This window comes from Vicugna pacos, chromosome 8 (genome assembly GCF_048564905.1).
Source record: "Vicugna pacos chromosome 8, VicPac4, whole genome shotgun sequence".
Taxonomy (NCBI): Eukaryota; Metazoa; Chordata; class Mammalia; order Artiodactyla; family Camelidae; genus Vicugna; species Vicugna pacos.
Window position 1 is genome coordinate 69956381 of NC_132994.1, and position 13539 is coordinate 69969919.

Here is a 13539-nt window from a genome sequence, read left to right on the forward strand (position 1 = left end):
ACTGAATAAGGAGACATTACAGATCTCTTTGAATATACAGGGTCGAATTCTTTTCTCACAGAGAAAAAGCTAAGCCTCTGGGAAGGTCACCTTAACTGGGATCCATGTTTGTGTGCTGCAGGGGCAGAGCACTGAGGACCAGGGACCGAGATCTGCTGCCCACTCGCAGGGTGACCTCAGTAGGTCCTTTATATGAGCCTCAATCCTCACCTGTAAAATGAGACATTTGGGCTGGATTTTTCATTAGGGTTCCTGATAGCTCAAGAATCCTGTGGAATCTGTCAGAATTTCATAGTAAATAGAAATGTTTTGCCAGTGACTGAATTGTCTGGATCAGATATAAATCAAATTCACTGTTTCCTTCTTTCCAGAGCAGTTCAGCAAGAAAGATGGGTCAGACCTGTAACCTGGGTGATGAGAGAGGCTGTGCTGTCCCTTTTTCACAAGGCTGGGTCTAGTGTGGGCAGGAGGGGCGCCTGGGGTACAGAATCTGAGAAGGTGCTCATTCTGGGGGCTGTGCACTTGCGCCTTCAGTTTTGTGCCCTGGAGGCCACGCTTTCCTCACCCTAGTCTCAGCCCTGTTTTCGGCACTGGGTCTAGTTTGTGTGTAGAGTCGGGGAATGGGTCCTGCGGAGTGAGTGCCCGCTACATGCTGGGCACCGTGCTTTTTCTTGTCACGTCTTTCTCAGCACCCATAGCATGCAGGGTCATCAGCCTTGAAGAAGAGACGTAACAAAATAAAGTCCAGCCTTCCCTTGGGATCCATGGGGCTTGGTTCCGGGACTCCCAAGGACACCAGAGTCCACAGAGCTCAAGTCCTTTATCTATATAACCTACGCACAACCGCCTATATCTCTAAATCATCTCTAGATTACTTACAATAGCCAATACAATGTAATGCTATGTAAATAGTTGCTGGTACAAATTCAAGTGTTGCTTTATGGAACTTTCAGGAATTTTTTCCCCCGAATACTTTCAGTCTACAGTTGTTTGAATTTACAAATGAGGAACCTAGGGACACAGAAGGCCGACTGCCCAGTAATGTTGTGGCCCACAGGCTCTCAGAGTCAGTGGTAGGGCCAGGTCTGTCTGATTCCGAGACGCACGCCCTTTCATCAGCCTCAGACCTCGCTGTTCCTGAGCATCACCTGGGAGCATTTAAAAGCTGCCAGTTCTGGGCTCCCACCCAGATCAGTGAAAGGAGCCACTCCAGGCCCCAGGTGCTGCAGGCCTCACTGTCCAGCGGCAGATCAGCTAATCCACAGGTATCGCTGAGGGCCCACCTGATCCCAGTGCTGCACAGCTGTGGGGCTGCAGGAGCGGCCTTTGTTCTTAGCCCTCCATGGGGTGCCTCCTCCTGCCTGGGACTGGAGACCTACAACAAACAATTAGAGCTTGCCTCAAGGCTCTGCCAAATCAGATGGTAAATCACAGGATACAGACCAGGTGTGAGTGGTGGTCAGTGAAGAGAAAGGATACACACCTCTCTCCTGCACTTAAACCCCCTGACCTTCCCCATCTACACCTAGACACCCCTGACGCTTCCCCTCTGGGCATAGACTCCTCTAACCTTCCTCCTGAACCTAGACCCCCTGGCGCAGATTTTGTAGAATCCCCAGGATGCTAAACAGTTGGGTTTCGCCCATCTCAGAAGCGCAGGGATTGGCTAGCACCTCACTTTGACTCTCAGCAGCGTGTATTCCTGAGTTGGGTCTGTGAGCAAGACCGCTGGCTTAGCTAAAACAGTTGCTTGAATGTAGCTGTGATTCACAGCGGTGAGCCCCCTGGTGGCATTGTCCCTCACACCCCATCTTGAGCTCTACCTGCTGACCATCAGGTGTGGCTGGGACAGGTGCTGCAGCTACGGAGAGATCCACTCAAAGCCTTGCTTTCCGGGATGTCCCAGGCAGTGCTCTGGTTACCATTTCTGAAGCAATCACAGGCCTGCTTGTTGCAGCCTGGCATTAAGTACCAAAAATGGCATTAAGCATTCCCAAAAGTATTCTGTGGCTTTATCATGCACCATTTAGTACTAAGCATGAACATAAAGAGCTTTGTGAGAAAGTTTGAATCAAAAAATTGAACATTTCATTAAAAGTCATTGTCCCTTAACCCATGCTACTTAACAGGACACATCTAAAGGCAAAATATTCCCCACCTGTTTGCAGGCCTTCGTGTTTCCTTCATGTGTTGATCTCATGGAACTCTGTTCCCATGTGGGAATCGCAAAAGTTAAAATAATGCTTAAAATCCTTATGTAGCATTTGGGGATTTCTCTCCTTTTTTCTCTTCTCTTCCTGCAGTTGTATTCTCTCCAGCCTAAGTGTAAATGGCAACACTGGAGAGTCCTGTGCCCTCCTCAATCCCACAGGTGCTGCCGGGTCAGCTACCTGGTGGCTCCACAGCTCAGACAGGGCTGATGGCTTGTGCCGGGCTTTTAAGTTGGGGTCATTTGGTTGAGGCTTCATTCACCACGAGGAAGCCTCATGTGAGAGGAAGGGCGTGGGCTGGAATTATAGCCTCTTTCTGGGAGCTTGAGGGCTGTTTGAAGGAGACATTGTTTTTCATTTTAAGGCTTAAACACTTAAATTGCAAAATAGTTCTGTTATTGCTTTTTAAATTAGTTTTTAGACGCGCTTTAAAAAAAATAAATAAGAGGTGGGATGGGTAGAGTGTGAGTGGGAGGGTACATTTGCTCAGAGATAAATCTCCGGCCCTGAGCAGCTCCAGCCCTGGAAGACTGCGAGGCATTAGAAGATGCACCAGGCAGAAGAATCTCCACCAGCAGTGCTCTTTATGTAGCTATCAGCAGGTTCCTTAATGGTTTTATAACTGTAAATGCTGTCTGTGCACTACTGAGTCGGAGTAATGAGCATTAGTTAAAAGAGGCAAATGAAAAAAAAAACCAAAAGTAAACCAAGACATTAAGTGCTTTTTTTGTCTCCTGGCTTTTAACAAGCCACTTTGCTGCAAACCAATGATCCTGCCATTTTTTCTTGCTAGGTTAATAAAAACAAGAAGTGGCGTGAGCTGGCAACCAACCTCAATGTGGGCACTTCGAGCAGTGCAGCAAGCTCCCTGAAGAAGCAGTATATTCAGTACCTGTTTGCCTTTGAGTGCAAGATTGAGCGAGGGGAGGAGCCCCCGCCGGAAGTCTTCAGCACGGGCGACACCAAGAAGCAGCCCAAGCTCCAGCCGCCATCTCCTGGTAAGTGGGAGCACTGCAGCTGCCGCCCAGGGCCCGCGCCCGCCGGCAAGGACCCCGCCAGCGCTGAGGAGGCCACTCCCTGGTCGAGTGGGCCGGGAGCAGACCGGGATCTGAGAGACGAGGGGAGGGCGCGTTTGGTTTTGCCTCGTCTGTTTACTTGCCCCTGCCGTTGGCAGTCCTTAAGGGAAGAGAGTCAAACTCAGGATGTTGCCCAGATTTCTGGTCAGCACTTCGAAGGCGTCATTCTTTTGCTTTACTTTTTTAAGTCAATGTTCTCTTTGGAATTCTGACCTGTATACCTTTATTCCTTATACAGGCATTTTAAAAGAGCCCATCTAACTGTCAAACTAAGTCTCCCCAGTAACCTGTGCAAATACTCTGGCGCCCCTGGCAATGCCGCCCTGCACACTTAACAGCCCTCTTCCGCCAGCCCCGCCTCTGGCAGCGGCCCTCTGATTCCTACGGTTAGCAAAATGAAATTCGGACTTAGCTTGTAAGTTCTCACTTGTAGGGAATTCAGCCAACTGTCATGATAAAAGTCTATCTTTTTCTGAGGATGAGTCCCGTTAGCTTTGACCTAGAGGTCAAGAATCTTAGGAAAATGCTACTTAGGAATAATGGCGATTCACTTAGCTTCTCATAAGCACAATCTAATTAATGATAACCTGCCTTCTCCCCTACCTCTTCACTCGACTGGTGGAGACCCTCCCATTCTTTCGGCTCTCCTGCTAGCCTTTGTTCTACCTGTTAGTGTTTCAAATTTGAAATTACTAAATCATTATATTCTGATAAATACAATATTAGAGATGGGAAGAAACTTGCATCATCCTTAGCTCTAGGTGGTAACTTCTCTCAAATTAAATCTGGTCATTCTGTTTTCTGCTATTTCTGGCCACGTCCAAGCCCTGCTGGTGGACCAAGTGATGGTCCTCACTTACTCACCTGCATACAAGGTGGGGCTGCCTAGAGCTGCCACTGCTCCCACCACGCCCCAAAGCAGGCTTGTTCTGCTGTCAAGTGATCGTACCTGATTGCCACAGTTCCTTGAGCCCTTACGGTGTGCCAGGTACTTTTCTAAGTGCTTTATCATTTAATCTTCATATTAGCCTTGTTATTCACTGTTCTAAAATCCCCGAGAAAACTAAGGCACATAAAATCTAAGTAACAAGCTCACAGTCATGTCGCTAGTGTGTGGAAAAGCTGGGCTTTGATACCAGACATCTCGCTCTAGTGTTATACCCTGTACCTACCACACTCCGGCCTGTGTTTAAAGTAGCATTGTAACTTGTAACGGGTAAACTCTTTACACATACAAGGTATCTCTGAGCCAAAGAAAGGAGTTGTTTCTCCTTTAATTATTTCCTCTAGTGGATATCGGGATGGCAACGCTAATATCTAAGGCCACTAATCAAGGGATCTCCCATAAATACTTTTTAGGCCCAAGGTGCACTTGTAGTGAGCATACCTAGGTATAGATCTATTGGTTCTAAACACAAGTAGAAGTCCTCCTCTCTAACCCCACCCTTACAGACTCACAGCCTTTGCCAGTTAGAGATGAGAAGGTGTACTTTAAAAACTGTGAAATCTAATTTTTAAAATCTCACAACATTACATTCAATTCACAGAGTAAAATAAGCTGTCTGTGAACAGCTCTGAAACTATTTTTCCAAAATAAAAACCCAGTGGGGTGTAGGGACCAAAGTGGCAATGTCTGCAAAGATCTAAAGGTATATTTTATTTGCCAGGAAAGAACTCATGTCGCTGAATGGTCCGCACTTCTGTATGGAGAATAGCTCCCCCAGTGTGCATCAGCTTCAGCACAAGGAGTCCTGCTGAGGTATAGATGCTTCAGAAAGTGCAGGGCCTGTTCTCTTAACAGTCGGCTCTTTCCTTTCCCCCCTTTTTTTTAAACTACCATTTTTATGGCAACATTATCGCTTTAACGACACAAAAGAGCTTGGATTGCAGATGCACTTCTGATTAATACATTCTTCTCCGTGGTCCAAATGGAGCCCTAGTCCTGTGAAACAGGAAGCAGGGGGAAGGCTTCCTGGGTTTGGCCATTCGGCCAGGGCGCTGCCTGGAAGGCACCATGCGGGGCGCAGGGGCCAGCATGCTTGGCTTACGTGTTCTGCACGTTGCTCAGCAAGAGAGACGGACACACGGGCTGGTCAGTGGAGCAGTGAGTAACAAGCCTCTGAGCCAAAAGCCAGGTGTTTCCTCCAGCATCTGTGAATCAGTGACCTCTTTGATTCCAGAACTATCAGTAAGGAAAATGTCTCTGAGACTTTTTTATTATCAGAGAAGGAAAACAAATTATTCCCTATCATTTGCCATGTCAGGGCCTCATATAACTGCAAAAAATTTTTAAACTAACTTTCAGCCAAAGTTTGTGTTCTTTGACGTCAGTTTTTTTCCCAGAAGAACATAACTGGTTTTTATTCCTAAACAGCATATCCAGGCAAACAAAAAGATCCCTGAGAAGCACTCCAGGTGGTTTTTCAAATGGTCATTCGGAACCAACTTAAATCCTAAGTGCTAATGACTTAGCATTCTAAGTCATCCATCTGTATTCCAGTTTTTTTTTTTCAATAGAGAACTAATGTTTTATGTTATTTAGATCTTTTTTTCACTTCTCAGTTTTATTAGGTAGAGCTGTTACAGTTTGACTGCACATATACAATATATTGCATATAAATACATATACACAATATACTGCATGTATTTTTAAAATTTACATATATATATATATATATATATATATACTGTTCATTGTTTCTGAGAGTGTTTAGAGCTTTAGCTTTTTAAACTTACATAGTTATCAAAGGAGTAAAACCAACCACAAAATAAGAATTAATTCAAAAAGACGCATATACCCCACTATTAACAACATTATTTATAATTGCCAAGATATGGAAGCATCCTAAGTGCACATCAGTAGATGAATGGATAAAGAAGATGCAGCATATATAAGTAATGGACGTATTCCAGTTTTGATTTGATGTGGTTGATAGGGCTCTGAAATTCAATCCTGTCAGCCCCGTAGCCCTGCGGGCTGCACCCCAATCCTCACTGTTGAGTGGCGTGTGGCTTCTCAGGCCAGAGATCCAGGTGTGTCTTCCAGGGGGACTGAGAACAAGTCAGGGAAAAGAAGGCTCCTCAGAGAAACCTGAGCAAGGCCTGGGGTAGGCTATGTCTCTGAGGTGCCTGTGGGGATCTTATTATAATCTATAATAGACTGTAAAAGTGTGTGGAGTTCTAATGAAGAGCTGCCTCAAAGCTGGAGTAGGGGTGGGGCGGGGCAGGGGTGGGGTGGGTCAGGGACCAGCCGGGAGGGGTTGGGGGAGATAGCAGGAAGCTCCACATTCAATTAGTAAGTCTGTAACCAAAAACCCATCCATCTTTGCTGGCAGGTGGCTGACTGCATTTCTATTATTAGCTGACAGGTGATGTCACAGAGCCTGTGTGGATCCAACTAGGGAATCCTCAGTGGAAGATAAATGAGAAAGGGGCTCGGGTTATAAACAAAGGTGCCCTCTGGGTGACCTCCAGTCGCTGTAGACCTGGGACCTATCAGCTATTCCTCCTCTCCCCACCCTCCTTCCCGCAACCCCAGCCAGCACCCGGGCACCAGGTTCATGCTGTGTAAATTATCTTCCCAGCCAGGAGTCTGGCTGTACAGTCTGAAGTGTGTGAATGTACTTAACCTTCAGTAACCTTTCCATTGTTTACTTTCGAGTATACATTTGTAGCTTCTGGCAAAAGGTAGGGATATCCTAGAGAGCCAGCCTCCTCTATTAACGGAACTTCAAGAGGTTACATTCATTTTTTTCTCTCCTGAAAGGAAAGGAAAAAACACTGGCAAGAGGGGAGAATTTTTCCTTTTTTTTTTTTTTTTTAATTAGCTGTAAATGTGAATACTTGTAAATAAGGGTCATTCTGAAATCACAGCCTTGTGGGCCATGTTTCCAAGGAAGCTGTACGGGCTGCCGTGCAGTCTGGTTCTTGATTTAAGAAGCCAGTTACTTCTCCTGCCAGCTCTCTGGGGCGGTCACGTGTGTTGGGTTAGCCTTATATATTTGTAAAAGACTCTACTTTTCTCTTTTATCTGCTTTTTAAATATGCATTTCCAGGGTTTCACCAGAGTTTGGTTTATAAGCATGAGTTGGTAGGTTTTTATTTTAAGATGCCTACATCTAAGAAGATACGTGCGTTTAACGTCAGTCTTCCTGACATCTCTGAGAAGCCCTAGGCGCCCAGGGGGGACGGTTGTGGAATGTCCTCCTTGCTGGCCAGTTATCAGCACTGTTGCTGACCAGGCCAGGATCAGCAGCCCTGATCTCACTAGAGATGCCTGGGTTCAGCTGAGGCTTCTGAGTAGAAGCAGTAGACTCATTTCCATTTCTCACTCCTTTGTAACACACTCTGGTCTCCAGTGATTTGTGTAACTCAGCCTCGTCTAAAGTAAAATGTGGATGGTGGTGATTGTAGTGAGCCTGTGGAACTTCATAGCTAAGGAACTATAGGTAATAATATATGCAGTATCACTGTTTACAAGCAGCTAGTTACAATTCTGAAAGTATTTACTGTAAACTGTATGAGGGCAGGAATTTTGTCTTTTTTGTCAGTGGGGTGCATCCAACTGTAGGAGAGCCTGCAGTAGAGCAAGCACATTATTCACTCAGTTAGTATTTGTTTAGTTAATAAACAAAACCAGTATCTATGAACACCTAACATGCTGAGGACTGTGATCAGTGATAAGGCAAGAGCCATTAAATACATGTTTTTCCTAGAGAGTGGGGTTAAATTTTTTTTTCAATAATCCCACTTAAGTTTTAAAAAGATCTGCTCAATTCTGAGCTGTTATTATAATATAATTATAGTTAAAGGCCAAGTCTTAAAACTCTGATAATGACATTAAAGATCTCCAAACCAACATGACTTGTGTTATATAAATAACAAATACGATTTCATGGCAGAGCATAGACACATTCAGACGTTGAGAAGGTGTTGCAGTCATGTGAGGCGTATTAGTAGTTCATATCATTGCTTTACAACTGAAACGTTTGTCATTGCCTAAGACCCAGGTTAATTTTCCTAATTTTTTTCTAAAATAGCACAATAGTCCATCAAATTGATACACCAAAATTTTCTTTCCATTTTTTCTTATTCTCAGACTTTTAGGGCATCTCCATTATAAACAACACTGAAATAAACGTTTTTCTGCCTAAAGCCTCCTTTATATTAGATTATTTTCTTGGGATAAATACCCCGTCAAAAGTATATATGTTTCATGGCTCACATATGAAGTGTGTTGCCAACATATGAAGTTTTAGTAAAAAAACTTTACTGATTTTCACTATAAACAATGTAAGAGCAATTAATTTTACTACAGTGTTACCAGCAATAGATATTGTTACTATTTCTAAATAAGATGGTATCTTATTTTCTTTCCTTTTTTTAAAAAAATAACTATCAAGGATGTGGTTACTTGATAACCTCTAGTTTTCCTCCATTTTTTCATGATGCTACTACTATCAGCTAACTCAGGATCCCTGCAAGGTCCACAGACACCCCAGTCAACTGGCAGTAATTCGATGGCAGAGGTTCCAGGTGACCTGAAGCCACCCACTCCAGCCTCCACCCCTCATGGACAGATGACCCCAATGCAAGGTGGAAGGTATGTTCAAAGATCTCTGTGATACCACAATAAAGATGTTTTTAAAAAGATCTCCGTGAGCTGTACGAAAATCAGATTTGTCCATCTTTGGATTTTCTAGAGCAGACTTTGCAGAGAGAGGAAATGTTCTCTAGTGAGTTTTCAAATATTGATTACCACTGTTTACATTCACAACGTTTATTTTGGAGGGGTTTTGCATGTACAGTTTTCAAGATTGGCTTATTTTCCGAGTAAGTGTTTGGAGGAGACTAATGCTCTGTTGCTAAGCTTTCCTGTCTCTCTCTCATCAGAAGCAGCACCGTCAGTGTCCACGACCCATTCTCAGACGCGAGTGAGTCATCGTTCCCAAAACGCAACTCTATGACCCCAAGTGCCCCATACCAGCAGGGCATGAGCATGCCAGACGTGATGGGCAGGATGCCCTATGAGCCCAACAAGGACCCCTTTGGAGGAATGAGAAAAGGTAAGTGCTCGGGGGCCTCTGTGCAGGCTCGGTCCAGAGGGCATTCCTCTGTCTGCCATCCCATGAGTCACTGATCCTTTCGAGACGTACTTGGGTCTCAGCTTGCCAGCCTACTAAATCTCTGGCCTTGGAGAAAGTACTTAGCATCTCTGTGCCTCAGTTTCCTCATCTAGGAATTGGGATAGTAATGAATGGGTCCCGAGGATTGAGTTAATGCACATAAATACAGCCCATAGAAAGTGACCATATCCTAAGCAAACGTGCTCTCAGTCCTGCCTTCTGTCGGTGTCATTGTTGTCACATGGCGTGAGCTGAGCAGGGGGCTGGGGGCTGGGTAGTAGGTTAGTATATCAGACAGTCCCTCATGGAGTTGATGGTCTACAAACAAACAAAACATAAGTTAAACCACTTACATAAGATTAAAGATTGTGGTTGATGGAAGAAGGGAAACAAAAAGGAAAAAAGGACATGATGTTGGGTGGGGACACTGTGGAAAGGGCCATCGCCTTAGGGAGGGTGACCAGGAGGGGCAGGCTCTGAGGAGAGGCCAGTATCTGCTGAGACCTGGGCAACAGGGAGTCAGAGAGGAGTCAGGAGCTGAGGAGGCTGAGGCAGGCGTGAGGCCGGTGTGTGGGAGGAGGCGGAAGGCTTCTGTGGCATGAGGAGCAGCGGGCAGGCTGAGCGCCTCGAGGCCGACGGGGCCAGAGCTTCTCAGCCTTTGGAGGCATGCTGATGAGGTTGGGTTTTTACCACAGCTGAAGGATGTTACCCAGGAAGCGAGGTGACTGGGTTTTTTATTAAAAATAAATGAGTAAATAACTAGACACTTATGGAGAATGTAGCAGAGAGGTGAGGGTAGAGCTGAGGAGACCACTGTCATTGTCCAGGGAGAGGTGATGGTTTGGAGTCAGACCCTGGCAGAGAGAGAGAAGTGGAACCACTCATTATATGTTGGGGGTAGAAACAATAGGACCGACGTGCTGATGGACTGAACAAGGGGGTTAGGGAAGAAGGACTAAGTGATGGTGGACTGAGAACATGGTGATGTTACCACCTGGGGTGTAGACACCTGGGAAATGAACAAGATAGAGAAGGAAATCCAGTGTTGACTGGTGGATATGTCCAGGTGGTAAGTGGTAGGGTGTATGTCTGGAGCTGGGCAGCACATTGGAATTAGGTGCAATCTGGGAGACTAAGCAGAGAAGTGGTATTGACCACTGTAGGATGGGCGAGATCGCCGAGAGAGTTGTCACTGATACTAGCAAGCACCTGGGGTGGTTTTTCCCTCTGTGTTTATTAGCCCTGAGACTGTAGCCACCTAAGCCGCTGCCCTGTGAACTTCTCCAATGGCATGCAGGCTCCACCTGCTGTTGGCACTCTTCCAGATCCATTTGGGTCCTGTGAAACTGAGATGTGATAGCAACATTTTCATAATATTGAATAATATTTTTATGGAAGTACTTATTTTGGGATCCCTTTCATAATAGTACTTTTGCTGTATTCAGAGGTTTGGGGGACATGAATTTCTTGATACACTGTCTTGAGTAGAGAGAAGCGTAAGGTCCAAAGCCTTGGTTTTCACAAGTATTACAGAGCAATGAAAAATAAAAATGAATAATCTCCAAATTTTAAATGTTGGGCATATTACCATTTTAATTAACAAATGAGGTTATATTTCATCTATATTTCAACATGTTATACAAAGCAAGATAATCTATAATTTTTCCTTTTAAGAAGTTTCAAAGCTGCTTATTTCAGGTAAAGATTTTGCAGAACATGCAGTAAGTCCCTAAGTCAGAACCTCAGAAGCTCTGTGAATGTTGGAGTTAGCTGCTTTTCTTAGTGGTATGAGATGCTGGAAAGAACATGTTTTAGTGCTTTGGTGGTTGTATAACATTTTTAGACTCTGAAGATATGACAATAGCATGGAATCTGGTTTCAAAAGTTACTGTGAACTATTCCAGTATTCAATCTATATGCTATATTGGACACCAAGAGTTCTCTTTCTTTTGTTTCTTTATGCCTATAATTTTTTTACAATGAAAATAAATGTAGGGATGGAGGGGGGGGGCTGTGGATTACCTTGGCAGGTATTAGGTAGCTCTGTAATGTGTTTTCATCAACTGTGTAAATGATACAGTGGCTCAGAGGGAAGCTCTGTCTCACGTTTCCCCAGGATGTTTCAGCTCACCTGCTACCGTACAATTCTAGTAGGTTTAGTACCAAGTGAAAGCAGATAAACAGAAAACCCGCAGGACACAGATTTTCTTATAGCTCTATCCCCGTTATGATAAAGTTATCCATTCCTCAGTTCCCCATATTCTGTCAGTGAACTTGGTGGTGCTCTGGTTTTTTCATTTAATGACCAATATGAGTGATATCATGCTGTGTTGTTGGCACTGCTGCTACTGCTGTTGACCTGTCGTGTGGTGGTGGCGTGGACAAAAGAGCCTGATCTGACTCAGCCGCCCCGAGTAGCCCAGGCCCCACCTGTCTGCCTGCCTGCCTGCCTGCCCCACCCACTTCCTTAATCCATCACTGACTGAGGGACTGACTAATTGCTTGTAAGTGAACAACAAATGAATATATTGTTTAACATAACAGTATATTTTGAATATTTATTAATGTCTATACACACAGTCCTACCTATTCTTAGTAATAGATCTGTTTTTCCATAATATTTTGCTATTACAATGATGCAGTGGTTATTGAAGTACAGCTGTTTTTTCACAGTTGTAAGAGTGCTTCTCTGAATTAGATCTCTAGAAGTAGAATAACCGAATCAAAGGATAAGAATCCTTTTTTAGTTTACTGAGTATCTTTTACTTTTGTTAACAAACTACCCCAAAAGTTAGCAGCTTTAACAACAGCATTTAATTACATCTCAGTCCTGTGGTGCGTGGGGTGTCTCTTGGGCTCCATGTGTGGTCGGCTGGGACTCCGAGGCAGCTGCTGTCACCTGAAGCCTGACTGAGAGCTTTTCTGGACATGGGGTGTCATTTGAATGACCAGTGTCATCTGGAGGCTCTGTTAGGAACTCAGCTGAAGCTGTAGGTGGGGGCCTCCTCCGTGGGGCCTTTCCACGGAGCTGGTTGGGGGCCTCGTGACCTGGTAGATGGGTTCTAAGAAGGAGCATTCCAAGAGGACAGCCCTGCGCCCACTTACCACCCTGTGCTGCATCACATTTGCCAGTGCCCCTGTGGGCAAAGCTGGTCACATGAGTAAGCCCGGACTCACAGCAGATGGGGACTTCACAGGCTATGAATACCTGGAGATGTGCTTCTGTGGGGGTCACCAAAATACAGCCTACCATAGCAGCTGTTGACAAACGTCATACCAATGTGATACTCATAACATGAGCATTTGTGTTCTCACATACTAAGGATAGTTATTATCAAGTCATTTTAATATTTGCTGATCAGATTGAGGGGAGGGAAAAGCCTTGTCATTTTTTAAACTTGAATTTCTTTAAATATTAGTGAAGTGTCACACATCTTTTCATATATTGATTGGCCATTCATTTGTCTTTTCCTATGAATAGTCCATTGGTATGTTCACCTATTTTTTTAATTTGATTGTCTTTTTCCTTATTGATATTTAAGAGCTCTTTATGTTAGGGAATTAAGCTTCTTAACTTTAATTATCCCGCTTATTTCTCTCTCTATTTTTACTTCTGTAAAGTGGAAAGTAACATCAAAACTGGCTCTACTGCAGGTTAACGTAAGATCATGTGAGATACAAAGTATGTGAAATCGCTTACAGAGCAAAATACACTCTCCCAGTGTCAAGCCTCAGTATATGCACCTCTCTGCCAGCCAAACAAATTTTATCAGCTCGCAAAATTTTAATCTGCCTTTATCTCACGGAACATAGAAGTAACCTTCTTAGGATGGAGGAGGGTGGTAGTAGTACTGGATGTCAATTAAGATAAGTATTAAAATGTTTAATTTGCCTACAGGCTAGTTTCTGGGCTTGACCCAGTTTCCTTCAGGCTCTGAGTTGGTGCTACTTTGCATACTTGACCTAATTGACACTCTGCCCCATGTTAGAAGTAGTTGTGTCTCATCCTGTCTTGGGCTGTTCTTAACTCCCTGCTGATTTTCTTCACCCTGATTTTGGAGTGAGTCGGTGGATGGGTTATGTTAAGGTTTTCAGTTTTGTTTTGTTTTTCTCTAAAAGGGAAGAGAA

The 13539-nt window shown here is 44.4% G+C and overlaps 1 protein-coding gene across 8 annotated transcripts in view; it reads left to right on the top strand.

The window, feature by feature from the left end:
• The window catches only part of ARID1B (AT-rich interaction domain 1B), a 380554-nt gene that overhangs the window by 353935 nt on the left and 13080 nt on the right, over positions 1 to 13539 (top strand). For all 8 annotated transcript variants that reach the window (XM_072966099.1, XM_072966096.1, XM_072966101.1 and 5 more), the window contains 3 exons: positions 3004 to 3208; positions 8750 to 8888; positions 9179 to 9351. In XM_072966099.1, coding sequence (XP_072822200.1) covers positions 3004 to 3208; positions 8750 to 8888; positions 9179 to 9351 — 517 coding nt within the window. The remainder of the gene's footprint in view (positions 1 to 3003; positions 3209 to 8749; positions 8889 to 9178; positions 9352 to 13539) is intronic.